This window comes from Hyperoodon ampullatus, assembly GCF_949752795.1.
Source record: "Hyperoodon ampullatus genome assembly, chromosome: 14".
Classification (NCBI taxonomy): domain Eukaryota; kingdom Metazoa; phylum Chordata; class Mammalia; order Artiodactyla; family Ziphiidae; genus Hyperoodon; species Hyperoodon ampullatus.
In genome coordinates this window covers 76682584-76707590 of record NC_136927.1, presented here as the reverse complement: position 1 = coordinate 76707590, position 25007 = coordinate 76682584, and the positions used below count along the sequence as shown (strand labels likewise).

At 44.0% G+C, this 25007-nt stretch overlaps 1 protein-coding gene across 1 annotated transcript; it reads left to right on the top strand.

The window, feature by feature from the left end:
• Positions 1-143: 143 nt before the first annotated feature.
• Positions 144-24776, top strand: ZNFX1 (zinc finger NFX1-type containing 1; the record flags this gene model as incomplete). The annotated part of the gene is made up of 13 exons (XM_079720195.1): positions 144-222; positions 4637-6442; positions 10827-10958; positions 12407-12555; positions 13085-13234; positions 14549-14663; positions 15739-15989; positions 17454-17593; positions 18607-18761; positions 19140-19285; positions 20708-20818; positions 21163-21258; positions 22338-24776. Exons 1-13 carry the CDS (start codon positions 162-164, stop codon positions 24774-24776), a joined length of 5751 nt encoding a protein of 1916 aa, XP_079576321.1. The 5' UTR covers positions 144-161.
• Positions 24777-25007: the final 231 nt, after the last annotated feature.

Sequence of the window (25007 nt, the reverse complement as noted above, 5' to 3'; positions counted from 1 at the left end):
GAATCATTAAGATGTAGAGGTAGAAAGGATTAGCTTGATACGATTTGGGGTTTTTTCCTACTGGATGCTGTATTTCAAAAGGCACTGCTAACTGTCAACCTGTGCAGACTTCCAGACAACTGAAAGTAACGTGAACGTGGAAGAAATCAGGTGACTCAGACATGGAGGACCGAAGACCTTGTCCGGAGGCCCGGCCCAGGAATCCTCATATTAACCACAGAGGTGAGCGAGGGTTTCTACCTTCAGATGATCCCAGACTGATGATGGTTCCACTTACGATTTTTTGACTTTACAAGATGGTCCAAAAGCAATATGCATTCAGTAGAAACCATACCTCAAATTTTGAATTTTGAACTTTTCCTGGGTAAGATACTGTCTTGTGATGTTGGGCAGCGGCAGTGAGCCGCAGCTCCCGGTCAGCCACTCTGCCCCAAGGATAAACAACTAATACACTTACAACCATTCTGTACCCAGACAACCATCCTGTTCTTTTAGTACATTAATCAGTAAATTACATGAGATATTCAACACTTTGTTACAAAATAAGCTTTGTGTTAGATGAGTTTGCCCAACGGTAGGCTAATGTAAGTGTTCTGCGCATATGTTAAGGTAGGCTTGGCTATGATGTTTGATAGATTAGGTTTATTAAATGCTTTCTTTTTTTTCTTTTTCTTTTTTTTTTTTTTTGCGGTACGCGGGCCTCTCACTGTTGTGGCCGCTCCCCTTGCGGAGCACAGGCTCCGGACGCACAGGCTCAGCGGCCACGGCTCACGGGCCCAGCCGCTCCGTGGCATGTGGGATCCTCCCGGACCGGGGCACGAACCCGTGTCCCCTGCATCGGCAAGTGGACTCTCAACCACTGCGCCACCAGGGAAGCCCTTAAATGCTTTTTCAACTTAATGTTTTCAACCTACAGTGGGTTTATTGGGAAGTAACCCAGTTGTAAGTTGAAGAAAATCTGTAATGGGAAGGAAATTGAGTTACTTATGAATGAGCAGGCCCACCAAAATAGATTGCATCTCTCAAGTAAAGAATGGTTTATTCCTGGGAATTCCCAGATGGCCCAGTGGTTAGGACTTGATGCTTTCGCTGCCATGGCCCAGGTTCAATCCCTGGTTGGGGAACTAAGGTCCTGCAAGCCGCACAGCATTGCCAAAAAAAAAAAAAAAAAGAATGGTTTATTCCCTAGCTACAACATGAATTACTCTGAGACTAGACGACCGTCCCCTTTCCTTAAGAGAGCTTCTAAATGGGTGCAGTTCACTTTAGCAAAGGTAGTGTTGAGGTGTCAGAAATGGAAATAACTGTTCTTTGGGTTTTTAAAATATTTATTTATTTGGCTGCGCCAGATCTTAGTTGCAGCATGTTGGATCTCGTTCCCTGACCAGGATCGAACCTGGGCCCCCTGCATTGGGAGCGCAGAGTCTTAGCCACTGGACCACCAGGGAAGTCCCTGGAAGTAACTGGTTTAGAGCAGCATTATCCAGTAGAAACATAATGCAAGCCAAAAACTTAATTTTTAATTTTCTAGTAGCATCATTAAAAACAAAAAGAAACAGGTGACATACATTTTAAAAACTTAATTTAATAAAATTTGGTATTTGTCTTATTTAAGCCAATATATCCAAATAATATCATTTTATTATAATTGAATATATTTTACTATTATAGTACTTTTCTTGGAGTTTTTTTTCTTTCCAGTTTTATTGAAATATAATTGACATACAGCACTGTGTAAGTTTAAGGTGTACAGCATAAATGATTTGACTTACATGTATCATGAAATGATTACTGAAATAAGTTTAGTGAACATCTGTCAACTCATATAGATACAAAATGAAAGAAATAGAAAAAAACTTTTTCCTTGTGATGAGAATTCTTAGGATTTACTCTCTCAACAACTTTCCTATATAATATATAATGGTGTTAATTACATTCATCAGGTTGTACCTTATATCCCTAGTACTTATCTATCTTATAACTGGAAATTTGTACCTTTTGACTCCTTCATCCATTTCCCCCTCCCCCAGCTCCTTGCCTCGGGAAACCACAAATCTGATCTCCTTTTCTATGACTTTGTTTTTGAAGTATAATTGACCTACAACATTATGTTAGTTCCTGTTACACAACATAATGATTCAGTATTTCTGTATATTTCAAAATAATCACAATAAGTGATTATTGTTACACAATCTGTTACCATACAAAGATATAACATAATTATTGACTATATGCCCCACACTGTACAATTCATACCCATGATGCATTTATTTTGCAACTGTAAGTTTGTACCTCTTAATTTGCCTCATCTATTTATCTTCTCCCCCTACCTCCCTCCCCTCTGGTAACCACCTATTTATTTTCTGTATCTATAACTCTGTTTCTGTTTTTTTGTGTTTGTTCATTTCTTTGGTTTTTTAGATTCCACATATAAGTAAAATCATACAGTATTTGTCTTTCTTTGTCTTATTTAGCATAATGCCCTCTAGGTCCATCCATGTTGTTGCAGGTGGTAAGATTTCATTCTTTTATGGATGAGTAGTATTCCGTTTTATATATATATGTATGTATATATGTATGTGTATATACGTGTGTGTGTGTGTTTGTGTACACCCCACATCTTCTTTATTCATTCCTCTGTTGATGGGCACTTAGGCTGCTTCTGTATCTTGGCTATTGTAAATAATGCCGCAGTGAACATAGGGGTGCACATACCTTTTCTAATTAGTGTTCATAGTACTTTAATAATTTTAATATTTGTATTGACTCCCACCAAATATTCAAATATTATCATTTTAAGATGTTATCAATATAAAAAAATTTAATGAGGTGTTTAACATTTTTTGCTGTTAAGTCTTTAAAATTCCATGTGTCATTTTACACATCTTAATTCAGACTAGTCATATTTAAGATGCTTAATAACTACACATAGCTAGTTGCCATGTATTTGATAGCACATGTCTAGAGTCCTAGGCACCAAAGGAAAGTTAGTTCTGAAAGTATCACTCTACTGTAGTGATTATTCTGTTTGCTCAGAACTTTCTAAAACGAAACTAAACTGAATGGATTCTTGCCTTTCCCTAAGTTTGCAACATGTCTTCTGAGTTTCAGTCATGGAACGAATGAGGAAGAACTGTCGAACTTTATTTTATGAGCTACGTGAATGTTGAAAGGATGAGAAATGATACAATTTTCCATTCTTCCAAAACACTGAGTCTTCTAATCAGATCAGATTATCAAAAGTAGGACTTTCTTATGATGTCTTGGGAGTTTGAAAAGTAAATATAAAAGTAACAATTATAAAAATTTAAAGCTCAGTATTACAGTATTTATATTTTACCAAATTTTCCTTTATCTTGTCACATTAAAATTTTCTCTACAATGTACAAAACAAGGAAACGTACATTAGTGGATTTAGGATCTGACGGCATGAAATGGTACAATCATCTTGAATATGGTGTGCATGTGAAACTTTCATAACATTTGTTATCATCCAATCATGGCGTACAGTCTTATTTTGTTTATTTGTTTTTAAAATCTCCAAGTCATTCTGCTAAGTGGGGTCAGCTCTAGAATCAGTTTTAGAGAAAAGGAAATTGAAAGAAAAAGAGCTTGGGTATGTTGGCCAAGGTCACTTATGAAATGTGTGGCAGATCAAGGAAGACAAATTCAGCTTCAGCCACAGGATGATGTTAGCTTTCCTTTGTGTGCTGGGTATGTCTCCTCCCTCTCCCCACACCTCCCTGTGTGAGGCTTGGGAATAGATAAGTACTAGGTCGATGAACTCGTGCTGCAGAAAGGAGGAAAAGTTATTTTTCATTTTTCAGCCTCCTGAATCAAAGTTTGAGTTTCATTTCTCAGTTTTCTGAAATAGAACTTGAGTTTTATTTTTCAGTTTCCTTCACAATCTATTATTTGGCTCAAAAACATCTTGGTAAAGGAAGCCCTACCTTCCCCCTTTGCCATCTGATGCTGAGGAATGTTCAAAAAGCATTTCCCTTTATGGTTTTATCCCATTTGACGTCTCTGTTGCCTATGACCTAATTGTTTAGGGGCAGAACCAATGGCCCTAGAAATCAATAGGGTATTCCCAATAAAAAATTATTAGTATTTCTGCTAGTAATTAACATTAATGAGAGCTTTTTATATGTCAGGTAGTATACTAAGCATTTTATAAACATTTAATCTTTACAGCAACCCAGATGGTGAAGCTTAGAGAAATTATGCAACTTAGCCAAGGTTATACAGTAAGGAAGTACCTAGACCAAGGTTTGAACCAGATCTGTTTAGCTGTGAAACTCATGCTCTCACTGTTTTTCGGCACTGGCAAGAGACTGAAAGCAATGAGATGACCTTTTTGAGCCTCTGAAATAATCCCAGCTTGTGAGGATTAAACGAGTAGTTATCCTCCATCATGTATTAGGCACTCAACAAATGTTTATTTTTTCTTTTGCGCCCTTTGAAAAAACAATATTTTCGTAATATATACAGCAAACATTATAAACTAGTTTATATTTATCACGACTTGGTCGGAAACCTTTTTTCTCTCCAAATAAAACCTAAGCTCCTTAGTTGTTTTGGAAAATGAAAGTATGTTCATATCATTGTGCTTACCCAAAATTCCCATTGTGTTTAGGGCCTATGGATGGAGAATTACCACCAAGAGCTAGAAATCAGGCCGATAATCCACCAGCCAGTGCTCTCAGAGGAGGAGCCAACCAGCCCGGAAGGCATCCTAGGGCCAACAACCATCCTGTTCCTCACTGGCAAAGAGAAGAGAGGTTTGGGGCTGTGGGCAGGAACCCACATCAGGGCAGGAGAAGCCAGGAGGGGCGTGCCAGTGATGAACCTAGAGGCCAAAGACATGGTCAGGAAAATGACACCAGGTGGAGAGGTGGCAACCAGGAGGGAAGGAACCGCAGACCACCACGATCTGATGAAAACTTTCAGCAGTGGCGGAGCCCCCACCAAAAGCCTGCAGAACAGCCACAGCAGGTGAAGAAACTGGGCTACAAGTTCCTAGAAAGTCTTCTGCAGAAAGATCCCTCTGAGGTGGTCATCACACTTGCCACAAGTTTAGGACTGAAGGAGCTCTTGTCTCATTCTTCTATGAAGTCCAACTTCCTTGAGCTCATCTGCCAAGTTCTTCGGAAGGCTTGCAGTTCCAAAATGGACCGCCACAGCATTCTCCATGTTCTGGGCATATTGAAGAATTCCAGATTCCTCAAAGTCTGCTTGCCGGTTTATGTGGTAGGGATGATCACTGAATCCAGCCCCCATGTTCGAAACCAGTATCCAGAACACATTAGCAACATCATCTCCCTCCTCCAGGACCTTGTAAGTGTCTTCCCTGCCAGCTCTGTGCAGGAAACTTCCATGCTCATTTCTCTCCTGCCAGCTTCTCTTAATGCTTTGAGAGCCTCTGGTGTTGACATAGAAGAGACAGAGAAGAACCTAGAAAAGGTCCAGACCATCATCGAACATCTGCAGGAAAAGAGACGAGAGGGCACTTTAAGAGTGGACACCTACACTCTTGTGCAGCCTGAGGCAGAAGACCATGTTGAGAGCTACCGGACCATGCCCATTTACCCCACTTACAATGAAGTGCACTTGGATGAGAGGCCATTCCTTCGCCCCAACATCATTTCTGGAAAATACGACAGCACTGCTATCTATCTGGATACCCACTTCCGACTCCTGCGAGAGGATTTTGTCAGACCCCTGCGAGAGGGCATTTTGGAACTTCTCCAAAGCTTTGAAGACCAAGGCCTGAGGAAGAGAAAGTTTGATGACATCCGAATTTACTTTGATACTAGGATTATCACCCCCGTGTGTTCGTCAACAGGCATTGTCTACAAGGTGCAATTTGACACAAAACCACTGAAGTTCGTTCGCTGGCAGAACTCCAAGCGATTGCTCTATGGGTCCTTGGTGTGCATGTCCAAGGACAACTTTGAGACATTTCTTTTTGCCACTGTGTCTAATCGGGAGCAGGAAGATCTCTGCCGAGGAATTGTCCAGCTCTGTTTCAATGAGCAGAGCCAACAGCTGCTAGCAGATGTCCAGCCCTCTGACTCTTTCCTCATGGTGGAGACAACCGCATACTTTGAGGCCTATAGGCACGTCCTGGAAGGACTCCAGGAAGTCCAAGAGGAAGACATCCCCTTCCAGAGGAACATCGTGGAGTGTGACTCTTATGTGAAGGAGCCAAGGTACTTACTAATGGGGGGCAGATACGATTTCACTCCCTTAATAAAGAATCCCTCTGCCACTGGGGAATCTCTGAGGAATACTGAGGGCTTGAGACATACCAGAGTTAATGTCTTAGACCCCAGCCAGTGGCCCTCAAAAGAAACCCTGAAGCTGGATGACTCCCAGATGGAAGCCTTGCAGTTTGCTCTCACAAGAGAACTGGCTATTATTCAAGGACCTCCTGGAACAGGTAAGAGAAAATTTTTCAGAGCGCATGACATTTGCCCTATGAGATAGGCAAGGGAGACTTGACTCTAGGTTTCTGGAATGTCTCAGTTTAAAACATTCCCCTGGAATGGGCATTGAACTTGTTTAAAAAGCAGCTCCTCGTAGTGATTTTCCAGTGAGGACCCATTGGTATGCGTAGTAAGACTGCTGAGGGGTCAGACTTAGGGAGATGCATTACTTCTGCTCCGTCGCAGGCTATATTAATTTGCTTGATCTTACATAAATTTAAGTTAAATAATATCAAGTATATAATAGCACTGGACACCAAATACTGCTGTATATGATTTGCATCTGTTAACTCATTGCAACTCTGTGAGGTAGAAACCATTCCATTTTATAGATGAAAAAAACTAAGGCAAAGAGAGGTTGAATAATATGTTGAAGCTCACACAGGTGACAAGTAACAGACCTAAGACTAGAACTCAGGCAGTCTAGAAGCCGGCTCCTGGCTTCTCTATCTACCACACTGAACTTGCTTCTCTTGGAAATATACCTCCCTACATCCTCCTCCCCGTGTGCCACTCTCTAATCCTCCTCTGAGATGATAGCTACTATTAGCAGTTTGACATGTGTCTTTCGAGATGTTTTTCAAAGTTAAAACTGATATATCTTTGTGTCTTTACGTGTATTTATATGTTTACATAGCACACTTTTCCTATTTTTTAAATAACAAAAACAAGATTTTGCTCTATATATTGGCCTACAATTTATATATATGTATATAACATGTTAGGGATATTTTTACATTCTTTACACTGCAGTCACATTTAGAAATATACCTCACTCTTTTTTACCATCCCTGCATTCATGGCATGAATGCACCAAGATTTTTTTTTTTTTTGGTTTCATAGACAGTGCTTAATAAGTATTCATAATCTATATCTGTGTGTGTTTATCTCTGAGTACTCTGCTTATTATTTCTGTAGTTTTTTTCCTAATGTGGGAATTCACGTTAATAGTTAGGGTAGGTACTGCTAAATTACCCTCCCAAAAGAATATTTAAAAAATAAAAAACAAAACAGGAAGAGGTTCTTTAAAAATAATGATAAAATAATGGCAACTCGTGATAAAAAATTAATGTAACAAAATGGAAAGTTCTTCCTGATAAGAAACACCCATATGATGGGAAAATCTGCATAATTAAAGTGATGCTTTCAGGGCTTTAGAAGAAGAAAAAGGATGTACCAGTTTGTACTGCCACCGAGAATGAATTAGTGTTCCCATTTCCTTATATACTTTCCAGCATTGTTGTATGTTATTAATCTTTGCTCATCAGCAGTTTTTGCTGATCTGAGAGGTTAAGAGTTTTTGGCTCATTATTAATTTTAACTTTATGTTTTAAAAAATGGTTCAAATATTTTAAAAATTCCACGTCTCTCTCCTCCCACCATCCCACTCAGTTCCTTTATCTAAAGCAAACAATGTTATTGTCTTCCTGTTTATCCTTCCCGAGATATTCTATGAATATTCAAGCAAATGCATACTTATATTTATTTCCCCCCACTTTTTTTGACTCACTATGCTAGAAAACACTTTGCATATGTTTTGCTTTGCTCACTTATAAAATATTCTTGGTGATCCTTTCATACTGGTGCATAAGTATTATCTCACTCCTGTTTGTGGCTGCATAATATTCCATTGTATAGATAGCTCATAATCTCTTTAACCAGTTCCCTATGAAAGATTTACTGATAAAAACAATAGGTCAGTGAACAACCTTGTTTGTGCGTCATTTCACACAGAAGCAGAATATATCCAGGAGAGAAATCCCTAACTGAATCAAAGAATATGTGAATTAGTAATTTTAATAGATAGTGCCAAATTGCCCTCTGGAAATGTGTATCACAGTGGTTAATTTGTATTTCTTTAATCAAGAGTGAGATTAGGGCTTCCCTGGTGGCACAGTGGTTGAGAGTCTCCCTGCCGATGCAGGGGACACTGGTTCGTGCCCCGGTCCGGGAAGATCCCACATGCCGCGGAGTGGCTGGGCCTGTGAGCCATGGCCGCTGAGCCTGTGCTCTGCAACGGGAGAGGCCACAACAGTGAGAGGCCCGTGTACCACAAAAAAAAAAAAAAAAAAAGGGGGGTTAAATATTTTTTCTTGTCTTTATTAGCTATTTATATAACTGTTTCTGTGGATTGCCTTTTCGTATTTGCCATATTTCTGTTGAATGGTTTCTTTTTCTTACTGATTTATAGGAGCTGTTTGTATATTCAAAATATGTATGTTGCAACTAATTTCCCCTAATGTTATCATTTGAATTGAGACTCTTTAGCTCCAAGTATAGTAATGTAATCATTTCACGCTAGGTTGACACACACACACACACACACACACACAGCTACTAAGAAACAGCCTACCTGTGAGTTTGAGAGGGATGTGACAACACGCTAGGTTGACACACACACACAGCTACTAAGAAACAGCCTACCTGTGAGTTTGAGAGGGATGTGACAAAGGGGGTCATTTTTGAGGTGGAAATCCCGAAAAGTATCCATTCTAAGGGGAAGGAAGCAGTAGGAGAGGATGGGGTAAATATTGAACTATAAAGATTTTCTTTCCTCCGAAGGACTCCTTAGCCATCCAGTCCTCCAAATTAGAAACATAGGAGTTATCCTTTTCTGTTCCCCACCCCAGCCAAACCATTATCAAGTTCCAATCAAGTTTACCTCTGAAACTTCTCCCCAGTCTGTGTACTTATCTCAACTGCTGGAGCCAGACCTTGTCCTCACTCACTGGAAGATGTCAGGAACCTCCCAACCAGTCCATCCCCATTCCCCCTTGCCCGTGCTTACTCAGTTATCACTTTCCCAGGGAAGCCTCTTCTAATCTCATTGAGTAGGCCAGAATCCCAATTATTTGTTTTCTTGCTACCATGTATTTCTCATTTCCCACATTTGTGATTTTTACATTTCTTTGTGTGATTAATTATCTTTCTCTTCTGCAAGTCTGTCAGGTCCAGGAAGATAAGAACCATGGCTGTTTTGCTCACCATTATATTTCTTGCACCTAACCCAGTGTCTAACACCTGTTTGACACTCAGTACATATTATTTGAAGAAAGAAAAGCAAGAAATTGTTATTTATCTATACTGAAAAGTATTCAGCTGTACTGAAATTTTATTTTCTTGTATTGCTCACTCAACACTGAGTATTTTTTAGGACAGTGGCTACCTTCTCAGCTTGACACAATGTAAGAATTTAGCTGTTTGTAAACAATTAATTATTGGCCATTTACTAATGAGCCCATAACTCTAACTCCAATGTTGACTTCTGTGAGTTTTTCACTCCTATCACAGAGGCAAGTCTACTGTGGTATATTAAAAGCATTTCTAGGGCTTCCCTGGTGGCGCAGTGGTTAAGAATCCACCTGCCAGTGCAGGGGACACAGTTCGAGCCCTGGTCCGGGAAGATCCCGCATGCCGCGGAGCAGCTAAGCCCATGTGCCACAACTACTGAGCCTGCGCTCTAGAGCCCGCGAGCCACAACTACTGAGCCCACGTGCCACAACTACTGAAGCCCGTGTGTCTAGAGCCCATGCTCCGCAACAAGAGAAGCCCTACAATGAGAAGCCTACACACCGCAACGAAGAGTAGCCCAGCCAAAAATAAATAAATTTATTTTTTAAAAAAAGCATTTCTAAATAACTTGCCATGTGAGATTGGAAACAATGTATATGTCCATCAACAGAAAACTGGCTAAAAAAATGCCTTACAGCCCTGAAAAACAAAAAGAGGATTCTTTTTATGTACTGATAGAGAACTACCTCCAAGATATATTAAGTGAAAAAATCAGGATATAGAACAGTGAAAATAGTCTGCTACTGTTTGTATTTTAAAAAGGAAGGTGGGGGGCTTCCCTGGCGGCGCAGTGGTTGAGAGTCCGCCTGCCGATGCAGGGGACACGGGTTCGTGCCCCGGTCTGGGAAGATCCCACATGCCGCGGAGCGACTAGGCCCGTGAGCCATGGCCGCTGAGGCTGCGCATCCGGAGCCTGTGCTCTGCAACGGGAGAGGCCACAACAGTGAGAGGCCCACGTAAAAAAAAAAAAAAAGAAGGGGGAAGGCTAGAAAAAGACTGTATATTCGTTTTTGTTTGTGCATAGAATGACTACCTCTGGAAAGTTACGCAAGAAACTAGTAACGCTGGTTGCTTCCAAGAGGAACTAGGTGGCTGGGGACAGAAGAGTGAGGAGGACATAATACACCCATTTGCGCTTCTAGGATTTTAAACCATCTCAATATATTACCTTAAATTTTTAAATAATAATAATAATTTGCTGTACATAATTACTCCTTTTAGAAAGTCTCTGAAGTTTTTTAACTCTCCCTTTTCCTTGTTTTTTAGGCAAAACCTATGTGGGTCTAAAAATTGTTCAGGCCCTTCTAACCAACGAGGCTGTTTGGCAAGTTAACCTCCAGAAGTTCCCCATCTTGGTTGTGTGTTATACTAATCATGCTTTGGACCAGTTTCTGGAAGGTAATATCTGTCGGCAAAATTGTTCTCTGTTGGGAGTTCCCTGGTGGCCTAGTGGTTAGAATTCTGGGCTTTCACTGCTGTGGCCTGGGTTCAGCCCCTGGTCAGGGAACTGAGATCCTGCAGGCTGTGTGGTGTGGCCAAAAAAAAAAGTTCTCTATTAAGACATTTGTAGTTGAACCGTCAGCAAGTTCAGTAACTTTCTATTGCTCTTTGGATAAAGTCCACAACCTGAAAGGCTGTGTGTGGTTTGCTCCAGCCTAATTCTGAACCTCATCTCCTACCTCTTCCCTTGTTCTCTCTAACTCCAGCAACCCTGACTGTCTTCAGTTTCTTGAGTTCTCCAGCTTCTCCCTTGGCCCATGCTGTTCCCTCTGCCTAGCATGTACTTTTTCTTTCTCCCGCTGTCTGCATCTTGATGCATCCAGCCTGGATGGCTCCAGCTGATTCCTCAGGTCTCACTTCACGTGGACCTGCCCTCTTGGCCCCAGACAAGGTTAAGACTCCTTTTGTATTTTTTTCTTCAAATACTTAATTAGCATATATGTACCAATTTATCTGTATGTGTCTCTACCCTAGACTATAAACACTAAGTAGATTGGTCCTGTTTCTTGCTGTATTCAGAGATCCTGGCACATACTAGACACTCAAACAATATTAATTGCATAAATGAATGAATAAGTATTTGTTTTTCCTTTGGAAAATAATGCTTAGACTATTATTTTCTACTCTTTCATATCCTCCTTTCACCTAGATTAAATCTTCCTTATTCCTAGAGTATCAGTTTAAATTAGATCCTCAAAAATCAGATCTCTACCCCACCCAAACTAGTTAAGGTCCCCTGTTATACACTTTTAGCATGTATTTATAGTATTAAGTTTTATTATGATAAAATGTTTAATATGTATCTTTTCTGGTAGACTGTGAGACATAAGAACAAATGAGGAACTGAGCCTGTGTTTTGACCACTGTATCTTCAGAAACTAACACATGCCTGTCACATAATAAGCAATCAGTAAATACCTGTAGAGTGAATAATAGAGAACATTTACTAATGCTTACTTTGGGCCAGGCCCTCCCTAGGAGCTATAAGGATACTCTCTCGTTTATCCAGACTATAGCCCTATAAGGAAAATATTACTGTCTTCAAATCACAGACAAAAGAAACTGAGGCTCAACTTAAGTAACCTGCCCCAGGTTACATAGCAGTAAGTGGTGCAGACGAGACTTGGGTCCCCAAGTGTCTGATTCTAAAGCCTTTACACTTTACTGCTCTGCAGGTCACATCATCTCTGGGGCCTTCTTGTTCACTGGTGGGGTAGGTTCCCTGTAAGTACCAGTTTGTACCCTAAGGGACCAGCTGCAACAACATCCCAAACATACACAGCTCTCACCTGAGAGAATCTAGCATAGCTCCTCTTAACTGTGCCATGCTCTACTTTGCTCCACAGGCATCTATAAATGTCAAGACACCAGCATTGTGCGGGTAGGTGGAAGGAGCAACAGTGAAATCCTGAAGCAGTTCACCCTGAGGGAGCTGAGGAACAAGCGGGAATTCCGCCGCAACCTCCCCATGCACCTCCGAAGGGCCTACATGAGTGTAAGTGCCAGCTTTGGAGATCTGAGGTAGCTCAAGGGAGAGCTAACCAAGATGGCAGTGGCTTTCTGGGTAGGCAGTCCAGGGGAGATAGGGAGGCTCCACAATGCTGTGAAGGACCCTGGTTCCTTCCAGCATTCCATTCGGGTAATCCTGCGGTGTGATCTTTGCCCTCATAATCCAAGATGGGGAAAGGACAGAAAAGGGCACACCACCCCTCCTAGCCCCTGCCAGGGCCTTAAAGCTACTTCCCCAAAACCACCCATAGCACTTTTACTTACAGCCTGTTGACCAGGTAAGTATCATCTTCTAGCTGGGCAGCATTGTGCCCAACCAAAACTTTGAGTTCTTATTACTAAGGAAAAAAGAGAAAGGTCTCTACCACAGTATATTTGGCCTGTTTTTCTGTTGTATTATTTGTTTCCTTTTCTTACTAGTTGGTAGGAGGTTTTTAGACATTTTAGATATTAATCCTTTGGTTTAAAGACTGGCTGTTCCTGTGTTAGCTTTGTTTTCCTTCTGTTCTTGATAGATCATGACACAAATGAAAGAGTCAGAGCAAGAGCTGCATGAAGGGGCCCAGACCCTGGAGTGCACCATGCGTGGCGTACTACGGGAACAGCATCTGGAGAAGTACATCTCCCTCCAACACTGGAAAAGCCTCATGAATGGACCAATACAGGTAGGGGTCATCTTGTGGGGCACAAGCATCTCTCTTGTCCCCATATTTGGCAGCAGAAGTAGCAGTCCAAAGCATTAGCTATAATCTGCTAAGATGCTGCTGTGATGTGAAAAGTTCCTTTTTGTGAGAAAAGGCAGCTGAATATACTAGTCAGAAACAAGACTCTGGCACCAGTCTGCTGGATGTGAATACTGATTTTGCTCTAGGCAAGTTACTTAATTTTCTTGTTCCTGTTTTGTCTTTATTTATAAAGTAGGGATAGGGACTTCCCTGGAGGTCCAGTGGTTAAGACTCCAAGCTTCCACTGCAGGGGACACGGGTTCGATCCCTGGTCGGGGAACTAAGATCCCGCAAGCCGTGAGGCGTGGCAAAAAAAAAAAAAGAAAAAAAAAGTGCACATAATAACATTAAGTTGAACTACATGAAATTGCCAATATTTTTAAATTTAACTTGCAAAAATGGCAGTTTCTTACAGATCAACTTAATTCTTATAGTATTGTTATTGAATAAACAAGTCAATATTTGTAAACCTCTTGATTTAATAAGTGTGCTCTAAGTGCTTGTTAAATTAAACAAAATCATAACGAGGCAACCTAGCACATATAGAGGGCCTGGGACTTGACAGTCTGGTCACACAGACTTGTGACTTGAGCCAGTGTGATCCTCAGGTCCCTCAGCAGTCAAGCAGGAATAATAATAATGCCTGTCTTCAAAGGATATTATAAGAAGTATCTGCTATCTGTGTATTTTTTTTTCTTTGTTGGCTCTACTGCGCGGCATGCGGGGATCATAGTTCCCCAACCAGGGATCGAACCCATGCCCCTTGAAGTGGAAGCTCAGAGTCTAAACCACTGGACCACCAGGGAAGTCCCTGACACAATCTCTGTTAAGTGGTTGGCCAGGAATCTAGTGAGATGGTAGCTCTACTATCAATGGGTTGGTGATTTCCAGGGTTTCAAGCCCCAAAGCCTAAAAGGGTCAGTCAGAGTCCTATAAAGGACTGAAGGAGGCCAAATGTGAGGCGTTGGGAAGTAGCAAGGACTGAGGCAAACTGGAAAAGGGGTGGCAGCAGCCCACTTCAGCCATTTGTTGCCATTTAGGAATGCAGGCTCATTGCTCCCATAGCTCCTGATTTTTTCAAAAGAGGCAGGAAATTTTTGTTTTTAAATCTATGCAAGTCATATTAAATGATCCAGTTGCCCAAATGTTGCATTTTTAAGAGAATTTTAAGGGAATTACCCCTTGATCCTTTGAGAAGACCTTTCCTCATGCTAGTTGTCACAAAATTCTCATGACTAATAATTCTTTCCTCAGAATAGCGAATGGATTTGCTTCCAGGGCAGGAAGCATTCCATGATGCTGGAGTGGCTGGGTCTGGGTATTGGTTCTTTCATCCAAAGTGTTGCTCCAGCAGGACCTGAAAATACAGGTAAGAGGTGCATGTCTACCTAGAATCACATCTTAAGGTGGAATATGGTAAAGACTAGAAGAGCAGGACTTAAAAGTAATGCCCAGAATTTATAAAGAGCTATAATCAATCAGAAAAAGACAAATAATAGCTTAATAGGAAAACAGATAAAAGACTTTTAATAAGCACGTCACAAAATAAATCCTCATGGTCAATAAACATGAAAAGTGCTCATTAGAAATGAGAGGAATTAAAACTACAATGATACACTATTACACACCTACTAGACTGGCAAAAATTAAAATGTTTGATATAATCCCACATTGAAAGAATGTGGAGCAGTGGGAACTCTGATATGAGGCTGATGGCGATATTAATTGACAAAACCACTTTATGATAATAGAAAAGCAGAAGGAACTCAAATATCCATCCATATTTGTACACCAGATGGATAAATTACAATCTATTTAGATAATGGATACAACTGTGAAAAGGATTGAATTACAGCATATACAGCAATATGTATGACTCTCAAAAACATGCTGAATGAAAAAAGCAAGTTATAGGAAAATATTGATCTATACAGTATGATTTTATTTATATAGAGCTCAGAAAAGTCAAAACTAGATGATGGTTGTTGTTTGAAGGTATATATACATTATATATGTGATAAAGTTAAAAGGGAGGAATGACTAATCTAGAATTCAGGTTAGTAGAGCCCACAAGGGTCTTCAAAGAAATTGGTAACTTTCTGCTTCTTAAGTTGGGTGGAAGGTACTTGGATGTTCATTTTATATACTTTTATAATCCTTTAAGTTGCACATTTACGTTGTATACTTTCCTTTGTATATGTATTTGACATAAGTAAAACCTTCCTTAAAAAGGCATACATTCATGTGATTTTTTAAATGTAACAAAAAGGTATGCAAGGAAACCTAAGTCTCTCTCCCCTCTCATTCCTCCCATTTCCCTACCCAGAGGTAACCACTTAAACCCCTTAAGAATGTCTTCATGCATCTAAGCTCTTATAGGTACCCTTTTTCGTCCTTTGGCTTCAAGCGTCTCCATCCCTGTCCTTCCTGCTTTCCTCTCTTAGCCAAGGCAGAAGGGGAGGAGGAGGAGGAAGAAGGGGAAGAGGAGGGTTCGCTGATTGAGATCGCAGAGGAGGCTGAACTGATTCAAGCAGACCGGATGATCGAGGAGGAAGAGGTGGTGAGGCCCCGGCGGCGGAAGAAGGAAGAGAATGGGGCAGTACAGGAGTTGGCTAAAGTGCTTCTGGCCATGAGGCTAGACAACTATGGCCCCGGGACAGCAGCCGGGCAGGAGCAGGCTGCAGGAGAGTGGGAGGTAAGCTCACTTCCTTGTGGCCCCTGCAAGTCCTAACAGAGCGGGAAATGGGAGTTCAGTTATTATTGCCAGGTGGGTGTGGGTAACTCTCCTGAAACAGGCCTGAGAGCATCTGTTCTGACCAGAACCACAGCCCCTGATTTCCACTCATTTCTGTTGCACTGTATTTACTTCATCCTCATAATTAGCTTAATTTACCCTTTTACAACCTAATCCTAGTATAAGATAGGTCCAGTTTCCAAGAGTATAAAAATTATGGCCTCTTAGAGGGGCCCTGGCAAGAAATGCTAACTTAGAAAGACAGGAAGCAGGTAGCCAAGTGCTTCTCTTGAACTTTTAGAGAAGCGCAGCACATATGAGTCAGATCAAACACTTACGGTCTCAGTGCTTGGTGCTTTCATGGATATTCTCTTTTCAACTACAAACAAGTCTGTGCATTAAGATTTTAGAGGATTCAAGTAAAACAGAATGAAGTAAGCTATGTAGACTGGATGGAATATTCATCCTTCAATCACTCTGAAATTTGATATTTCTCTTAGAGCCAGAATAGTATAAATGCCCAGACTTTCTGTCTGCTCCTTCCTTTGGTAGAACCCAGTGGTCTTCAGAATTTACCGTGTCTTACTCTGACAATAGAGCACTGAACCCCATTGATGATTTAAGGGACTTTAAGGGCAGCTTTGAATGCAGCTTTCTCCAGTCTGCTGGCTTTGAATCTGATCTCCTAGTTCAGTTCAACATCACTATGCGAGGGACAGAATCATGAGCCCAGTACTTGGAAGCATGGATTGGGCATCTCTGCCATGTGGCCTCCGGAGGAGTTGAACTGTTTGGTTTTGAAGCAGAGGGGGGTCCATAGTATTGTGACATCTATCTGGCATGCCAGTCCTTCTAAGGCTCATGCAGAGCCAGGGGGGAGCACTTTCTCCGAAATGGTGCCTTTACCCACTTGTTAAAGGTACTATCTTGATAGAACGGCATTAAGACCATCTTAGCAGGATCTGTATGGCATTTAACGAGAGAGACGCACCTCCACTACTGTCATGACATGTTTTAGGAATGAGAAGCAGACTGTGGTCAAAGATGTTCAGTAATAACTAGTGCCAGCACTCTTCTAAAGTGCTTTCCATGTATTTACTCCTTCAGTCAATCTAGCAACTCTGTGAAGAGGTACTATTATTATTACCATTTTATAGAAGGGGACGCTGAGGCACATAGAGGTTCAGGTTCAGTAGCTTATTCTAGGTCCCACAACAAATAAGAGGTAGATGGGACTTTGAACCCAGACAAACTGGCTCCAGAGCCCTCATTTAGCAATGAAGTATCTGTCGGGAGAGTGTGAGACACTTAGAGAAGTTCATCAGAGATGACAGCTCTTTTTTTAAATGTGCTCTGGCCCCCGCCTCGGGCTTAGAACCAGGCCCACCTCTACTCAGTGACTCTGACTGGTACTGATACCTACAGACCCAGCGCAGCCAGAAAAAGAAAATGAAGAAGAAAGTGAAGGTTGAACTTCGCAAGCTGAACACCATGACTGAGGCCGAGGCCAATGAAATCCAGGATGTTTGGCAGCTGGACCTGAATTCTCGCTGGCAGCTTTACAGGTACTGTGCCCGTCCCCCTCCCCCCCACCTACCCCCAGCGCCAGCCCGCCCATGTAATTTCCCCAGGGGGTTCCTTTCCTGTTCCTAGAATATAAGCCCTTCAGATCTTCAACATTAGTGTTAACCGACGATTGATTGAGCACCCCACTGAGCTGAGTGCTAGATGCAGCCATGGGATAGAATAGACACGCTTTGTTCTACCCTCACGGGGTTTAGAGGCTATCCGGGAAGGCAAATCCGTTAGTTCCACAAATAAAAAGTTACAAATAGGCATCAACACCAAGGAAGAAAAGAGCAAGGAGTGCTAAGAATATTAACATGGGAGCTGATCTAATCTGAGCTATCCAGGAAAGTGACATTGGAGGCAAGCTCTGGAAGATGAGTAGGCATTAGTGAGACCAGCTGGGAAGGGGGAACAGGTGAGCTTGCAGGGGCCACATGGGTAAAGGCCTCGAGGGGGGAGGGAGCGTGTTTGAGAAATTGAAAGAAGGCAGCCAGCATGGCTGTGTCTCAGACAAATGGAAAGTGAGGTCAGAGAGGTGGGCAGGGGCCAGACTGTGCAGGGCCTCTTAGGGCTGAAGAGTACCACTGGAAGGTTTTACAGCAGAGTGGTGACATGATCTGCTTTACTTGTGGAGAGTTACAAGTAATTCTCCACAATTACAGTTGTGAGGGGAGGAGTGGGGACTCGGGCAGGAATAGAGTAGGGACAGTTTGTGAGAAATTCTTGTTGAAGCTTTTAAAGTCCCTTGCTCTTGTCCAGTAGTTAACCTCTGTTCTTTATCCGCCTCCTTCCTTAGCTCCTGACCACTTATATACATCTCCCTGCACATCATTTTGTTGGCCATTTTGGACTCTCGGGTCCCTGCACGTCTGGGTCTCTCCTTTCCCTGTGGCTTGTAACTTCCTCTAGGGTGTAGGTTCCATTTCATGCACAGGGCACACTGAAGGGGCTTCCTCCACCTTCTCAAAAAGCACATGGCTTCCTCTCCTTGGTTCTTCACATTCTCCAGGCTGTGGCTACAGATGTACCAGGCTGACACCCGCCGAAAGATCCTCAACTATGAGCGTCAGTACCGCACGTCAGCAGAGAGAATGGCTGAGCTGAGACTCCAGGAAGACCTTCACATCTTGAAAGATGCCCAAGTTGTAGGAATGACAACAACAGGTAAGAAAGCATAGAGTTCACTACTGATGCCAAATGCCTATCAGATTATCTAGGACAGGTAAAGAGAAACTTCTTTAGTAGGTTAGAGGAAAATACCATGAAAAGCTATTGAAAGCAAGCTGTGTTTAGGGTTCTCTTCGTGAAATTCACCCACTTGCTTCTACTGCATTTAGAACCTCAGCAGTGACAACGTGGGGATGATGCTCTGGAGACCACCCAGCAGCACTCATTCTCATCCAGTGGTCACTGTGGCCCTGGGTGAATGTGAGGACTCGGTTGTAACAGACACAGGCTCAGGGGTCACCAATCCAGAAGCCCAGTGGCCCAGCGAGTCCAGGACATCCGCTCAGAGAAGTCTCTTTGTTCTCTTGACTCGAGGTGCTGCCAAATACCGCCAGATCCTGCAGAAGGTGGAGCCTCGGATCGTCATTGTGGAAGAGGCTGCTGAAGTCCTTGAGGCCCACACCATTGCCACCCTGAGCAAAGCTTGCCAGCACCTCATTCTGATTGGGGACCACCAGCAGGTAGGCCAGGGGCCCCTGGAAGATGGGCTGGCTCTCTGCAGGAGTGGAGTCAGGAATCAGACAGGAAGACCCTGGTCTCTGCTTTACCAGTCCTCAAGCTTATTAGTGGCTGTCTGTGATACCTCTTTTCCTCACCTCCCATGTTCAATCTAAGAGCAAGTGCTCTTAGATTTGGGGCGTGTTTCAGAGGTAGCATTATCCATTTCATCTGTTTCCTCTGCTACTTTTTAATCTACTGCGGCTTTTTTTTTTTTTTTTTTTTTTTTTTTGCGCTACGCAGGCCTCTCACTGTTGCGGCCTCTCCCGTTGTGGAGCACAAGCTCCGGACGCACAGGCTCAGCGGCCATGGCTCACAGGCCCAACCGCTCTGCGGCATGTGGGATCTTCCCGGACCGGGGCACGAACCCATGTCCCCTGCATTGGCAGGTGAACTCTGAACCACTGCGCCACCAGGGAAGCCCTACCGTGGCCTTTTAAGTGGACTGTTACAACAGCATGTTCCCCATCCCACTGCTTCCATTTTTGCCACCCTCTAATCCATTCATAAAGGAGTCAAAGTGAATCTTTTCAAAAAAGTAAATCAGGTCATGTTACTCCCCAGCTTAAAACCCTCCAGTGGTTTCCCATTGCACTTAAAATAAAAATCAAGCTCTTGGGCTTCCCTGGTGGCGCAGTGGTTAAGAATCCGCCTGCCAATGCAGGGGACACAGGTTCGAGCCCTAGGTCCGGGAAGATCTCACATGTCGTGGAGCAACTAAGCCCATGCGCCAGAACTACTGAGCCTGTGCTCTAGAGCCCGTGAGCCACAACTACTGAGCCTGCGTCCTGCAACTGCTGAAGCCCACGTGCCTAGAGCCCATGCTCCGCAACAAGAGAAGCCACCACAATGAGAAGCCCGTGCACCACAGTGAAGAGTAGCCCCACTTGCCGTAACTAGAGAAAGCCCGTGCACAGCAACGAAGACCCGACGCAGCCAAAAATAAATAAATAAATTAAAAAAAAAAATCAGGCTTCTTAAAGTGGCCTACAAAGGCCAGTATTCTCAGGGTTCAGCCTGCTTCTCTGACCTCACCTCATACCACCATCTATCTCATTTGCTCACTGTGTTCCCACCCTCTTCTTTCTGCTCCCTGTTATGGCTTGCTCTTTGAATGACTGGTGACTTCCTCCATGCTGGTGTCAGCTCAGATGTCACTGTTCAGAGAGGCCTATGTAAAGAACCTCCACCCCTGGGCATTCTGTCCCATCACCCTTATTTCTTGGCTTCATGGCCTTTGTCACTCTTTGTCCTTAGCCTGTTAACAACTAAAGCAGTGCCTGGAACACAGAAGCCACTTGAAAAACATTTGGTAGGTGGGTAGATGGATGGATGGTGAAAATACATTTTCAGTGGAGAATCCTCAGACGTGTTTCTCTTCTCAGCTGCGCCCCAGTGCCAATGTGTATGATCTGGCCAAGAATTTCAACCTTGAGGTGTCTCTCTTTGAACGGTTGGTGAAAGTAAACATTCCCTTTGTCCGTCTGAACTACCAGGTGAGAACCTAGACCTTTGTTACTACCAAATGTCCAAGAAAAGGCTCCTGGGAGCCTGCCAAATGCCAACAAGAAAGCTTGGCATTTTTATTTCATTAAAATAATGCTAGTTTAGTAATGAAATGACTGTCAGATTTATTTTGTTTTTTTGTTTTAAAATACCACAAGTTCAGCCTGTGTTGAGTTTGTGTCAGATGAAGGAGCTGTTTATATTCTGCTCTTTTCTCCCTATTATTCTTTTCAAATGTTACCTCCCCATATTTTCCACTAGCAACTTAGTCTTTAGAAAACTGTCCATTTTACTCTCTGCCCATGTTTTTAATGACATACATGTCTTGTTTCAGCACCGCATGTGCCCTGAAATTGCCCGGCTTTTGACACCCCACGTTTACCAGGATCTGGAAAACCATCCCTCTGTTCTCAAATATGAGAAGATTAAGGTGAATCTTCCCTACCTGATCTTTCTCTGATGCTGTCAGCAACCTAGGAGGTTATATTTTCCTCAGGACAAAAAAGGGCTTTCAGAAGGGAATACAGCCAGCTTTTTAAAAGGCTACCTAGGGCTTCCCTGGTGGCGCAGTGGTTGAGAGTCCGCCTGCCGATGCAGGGGACATGGGTTTGTGCCCCAGTCTGGGAAGATCCCACATGCCGCGGAGCGGCTGGGCCGGTGAGCCATGGCTGCTGAGCCTGCGTGTCCGGAGCCTGTGCTCCGCAACGGGAGAGGCCCCAGCAGTGAGAGGCCCGTGTACCGCAAAAAAAATAAAAATAAAAAAATTTTAAAAAAATTAAGGGCTTCCCTGGTGGCGCAGTGGTTGAGAGTCCGCCTGCCGGTGCAGGGGACACGGGTTCGTGCCCCGGTCCGGGAGGATCCCACATGCCGCGGAGCGGCTGGGCCCGTGGGCCATGGCCGCTGAGCCTGCGTGTCCGGAGCCTGTGCTCCGCAACGGGAGAGGCCACAGCGGTGAGAGGCCCGCGTACCGCAAAAAAAAAAAAAAAATTAAAAAAAAAAAGAAAAAGCTACCTATTGGGAATTCTCTGGTGGTCCAGTGGTTAGGACTTGGTGCTTTCACTGCTGGGGCCAGAATTCGATCTCTGGTTGGGAACTAAGATTCCCCAAGCCATGCAATGTGGCCAAAAACAAAAACAAAACACAAAACAGTAAAAAGCTAGTTATTAGGAAGAGGAATACTATATAAGTTGAGAATACAGGCCTGGGTTTTTGAATCCCAGCTCTGCCATTCAGTAGCTGTGTAACCTTTAGCAAATTGTATATCAATTCTGAGGGTCAGGGTCTTCTTTTGTACATGAGAGTAATGGTTGCTGCCTCGTAATATTATCGTATTGAAGGAGATAAGGTATATAAAGCATTCAGCACAGTAGAATGCTCATAAGTTAAAGATTATGGTACAGAGTATACAGAAGCCTTCTAAGGTCCCTCCCTGGAACAGGGTCAGTGGCCAACGCACATGAAGATAGAAAAAACTACCATGAATGTACCTTCTCTTCTTTTTCTTTCCAGGGGGTCTCTTCCAACCTTTTCTTTGTAGAACACAACTTTCCTGAACAGGAAATCCAAGAAGGCAAAAGCCACCAGAACCAGCACGAGGCTCGCTTTGTGGTGGAGCTGTGCAAGTACTTCCTGTGCCAGGAATACCTGCCCTCCCAGATCACCATCCTCACCACCTATACTGGGCAGCTCTTCTGCCTGCGCAAACTGATGCCTGCCAAGACATTTGCTGGTGTCAGGGTCCATGTGGTGGACAAATACCAAGGGGAGGAGAATGACATCGTCCTCCTCTCACTAGTGCGCAGCAACCAGGAAGGCAAGGTGGGTTTTCTCCAGATATCCAACCGCATCTGCGTGGCCTTGTCCCGCGCCAAGAAGGGAATGTATTGCATTGGAAACATGCAGATGCTGGCCAAGGTGCCCTTGTGGAGCAAGATCATCCATACCCTTCGAGAGAACAATCAAATAGGCTGTGCCCTCCGGCTGTGCTGCCAGAACCACCCTGTTACCCACACTTTAGTATCCAAAGCTTCTGACTTCCAAAAAGTGCCCGAAGGAGGCTGCAGCCTACCCTGTGAGTTCCGGCTGGGCTGTGGGCACGTCTGCACCCGTGCCTGCCACCCCTATGACTCTTTGCACAAGGAGTTCCAGTGCATGAAGCCATGCCAGAAGGTCATCTGCCAAGATGGGCATCGGTGCCCCCTTGTTTGCTTTCAGGAGTGTCAGCCTTGTCAGGTGAAGGTGTCCAAAGTCATTCTCCGGTGCGGCCATGAACAAATGGTCCCTTGTTCCATGCCTGAGTCAGATTTCTGCTGTCAAGAGCCTTGCCCCAAAGTCCTGAAATGTGGGCACAGGTGCAGCCACCTATGTGGTGAAGACTGTGTGCGGTTGTGTTCAGAAAAGGTCACCGTGAAACTCAAGTGTGGGCACAGCCAAAAGGTGAAGTGTGGCCATGTGGAGGACCTCAGGTATGACCTGCAAGTCAAATGCACCACCAAGTGTGGCACCATCTTGGACTGTGGGCATCCATGTCCCGGCTCCTGCCACAGCTGCTTCAAAGGGCGCTTCCATGAGCGCTGTCAACAGCCCTGCAATCGCCTGCTCATCTGTTCACACAAGTGCCAGGAGCCGTGCATTGGCGAGTGCCCGCCCTGCCAGCGGACCTGTCAGAACCGCTGCGTCCACAGCCAGTGCAAGAAGAAGTGTGGGGAACTGTGCAGTCCCTGTGTGGAACCCTGTAACTGGCGGTGCCAGCACTACCAGTGCACCAGACTCTGCTCTGAGCCCTGTGACCGACCCCCATGCTACGTGCCTTGTACTAAGCTGCTGGCTTGTGGCCACCCCTGCATTGGTTTGTGTGGGGAACCATGCCCCAAGAAGTGCCGTGTCTGCCACCAGGAAGAAGTCACCCAAATCTTCTTTGGCTTTGAGGATGAGCCAGATGCCCGCTTTGTACAGCTGGAAGACTGCAGCCACATCTTTGAGGTGCAAGCCCTGGACCGCTACATGAACGAGAAGGATGACGAAGTTGCCATCAAGTTGAAGGTCTGCCCTATCTGCCAGGTGCCCATCCGCAAAAATCTGAGGTATGGAACCAGCATCAAACAGCGGCTGGAAGAGATTGAAGTTGTCAAGGAAAAGATCTTGGGCTCAGCAGGGGAAATCGCAGTCAGCCAGGAACAACTTAAGGCCCTACTGGAGAGGAAGAATCTCTTCTACCAGCTGCTCCCTGAAGACTTCCTGATGTTGAAAGAGAAGCTGGCCCAGAAAAATCTGTCAGTGAAGGACCTGGGCCTTGTTGAGAATTATATCAGCTTCTATGACCACCTGGCTGGCCTATATGATTCCCTGAAAAAAGTGCACATCTTAGAACAGAAGCAAGTGAGGACTCGATTAGACCAGGTCCATGAGTGGCTGGCCAAGAAGCGTTTGAGCTTCACCAGCCAGGAATTGGATGACATCCAAAGTGAAATCCAGAGGCTCACATACCTGGTGAACCTGCTGACCCGCTGCAAGATAGCAGAGGGGAAGGTGAGAGGCAGCGTAGCAGAAGAGGTCTCCAGAGTCCGGAAGATCCTCGAGGGGACATGTAAGTTCACCCGGGAGGATGAACGGCTTGTGCAGAGAAAGATGGAGGCTCTGAAAGCCACCCTTCCCTGCTCTGGCCTGGGCATCTCAGAGGAAGAACGAGTGCAGATCGTCAAAGCCATAGGTTACCCTCGTGGCCACTGGTTCAAGTGCCCCAATGGCCACATCTATCTGATTAGTGATTGTGGGGGAGCCATGCAGAGGGGCACGTGTCCTGACTGTAAGGAGGTGATTGGGGGCGTGAACCATACTCTGGAAAGAAGCAATCAGCTTGCTTCGGAGATGGATGGGGCCCAGCACCCTGCCTGGTCTGACACGGCCAACAACCTGATGAACTTTGAGGAGATCCGGAGGATGATGTAGGAAGATGACATACCGCTCGCTGCCTTTTGTCCCGGCCACCATATGGCTGGGGCCGGCTCCCCCATGAAAGAATCGAAGTTCGTTTTTTATTACTGTCCTTTTAGTCTTAGCACCTATTTAAGGATCCACTTTTAGGGCTTGCCCACATTTGTTTCTAGATTTACCCCTGCTCTAGAGTAAGCACTTTACCTCCAGAACTGAGAGCAAAGTTAACAGGTCTCTCCTCTTGTC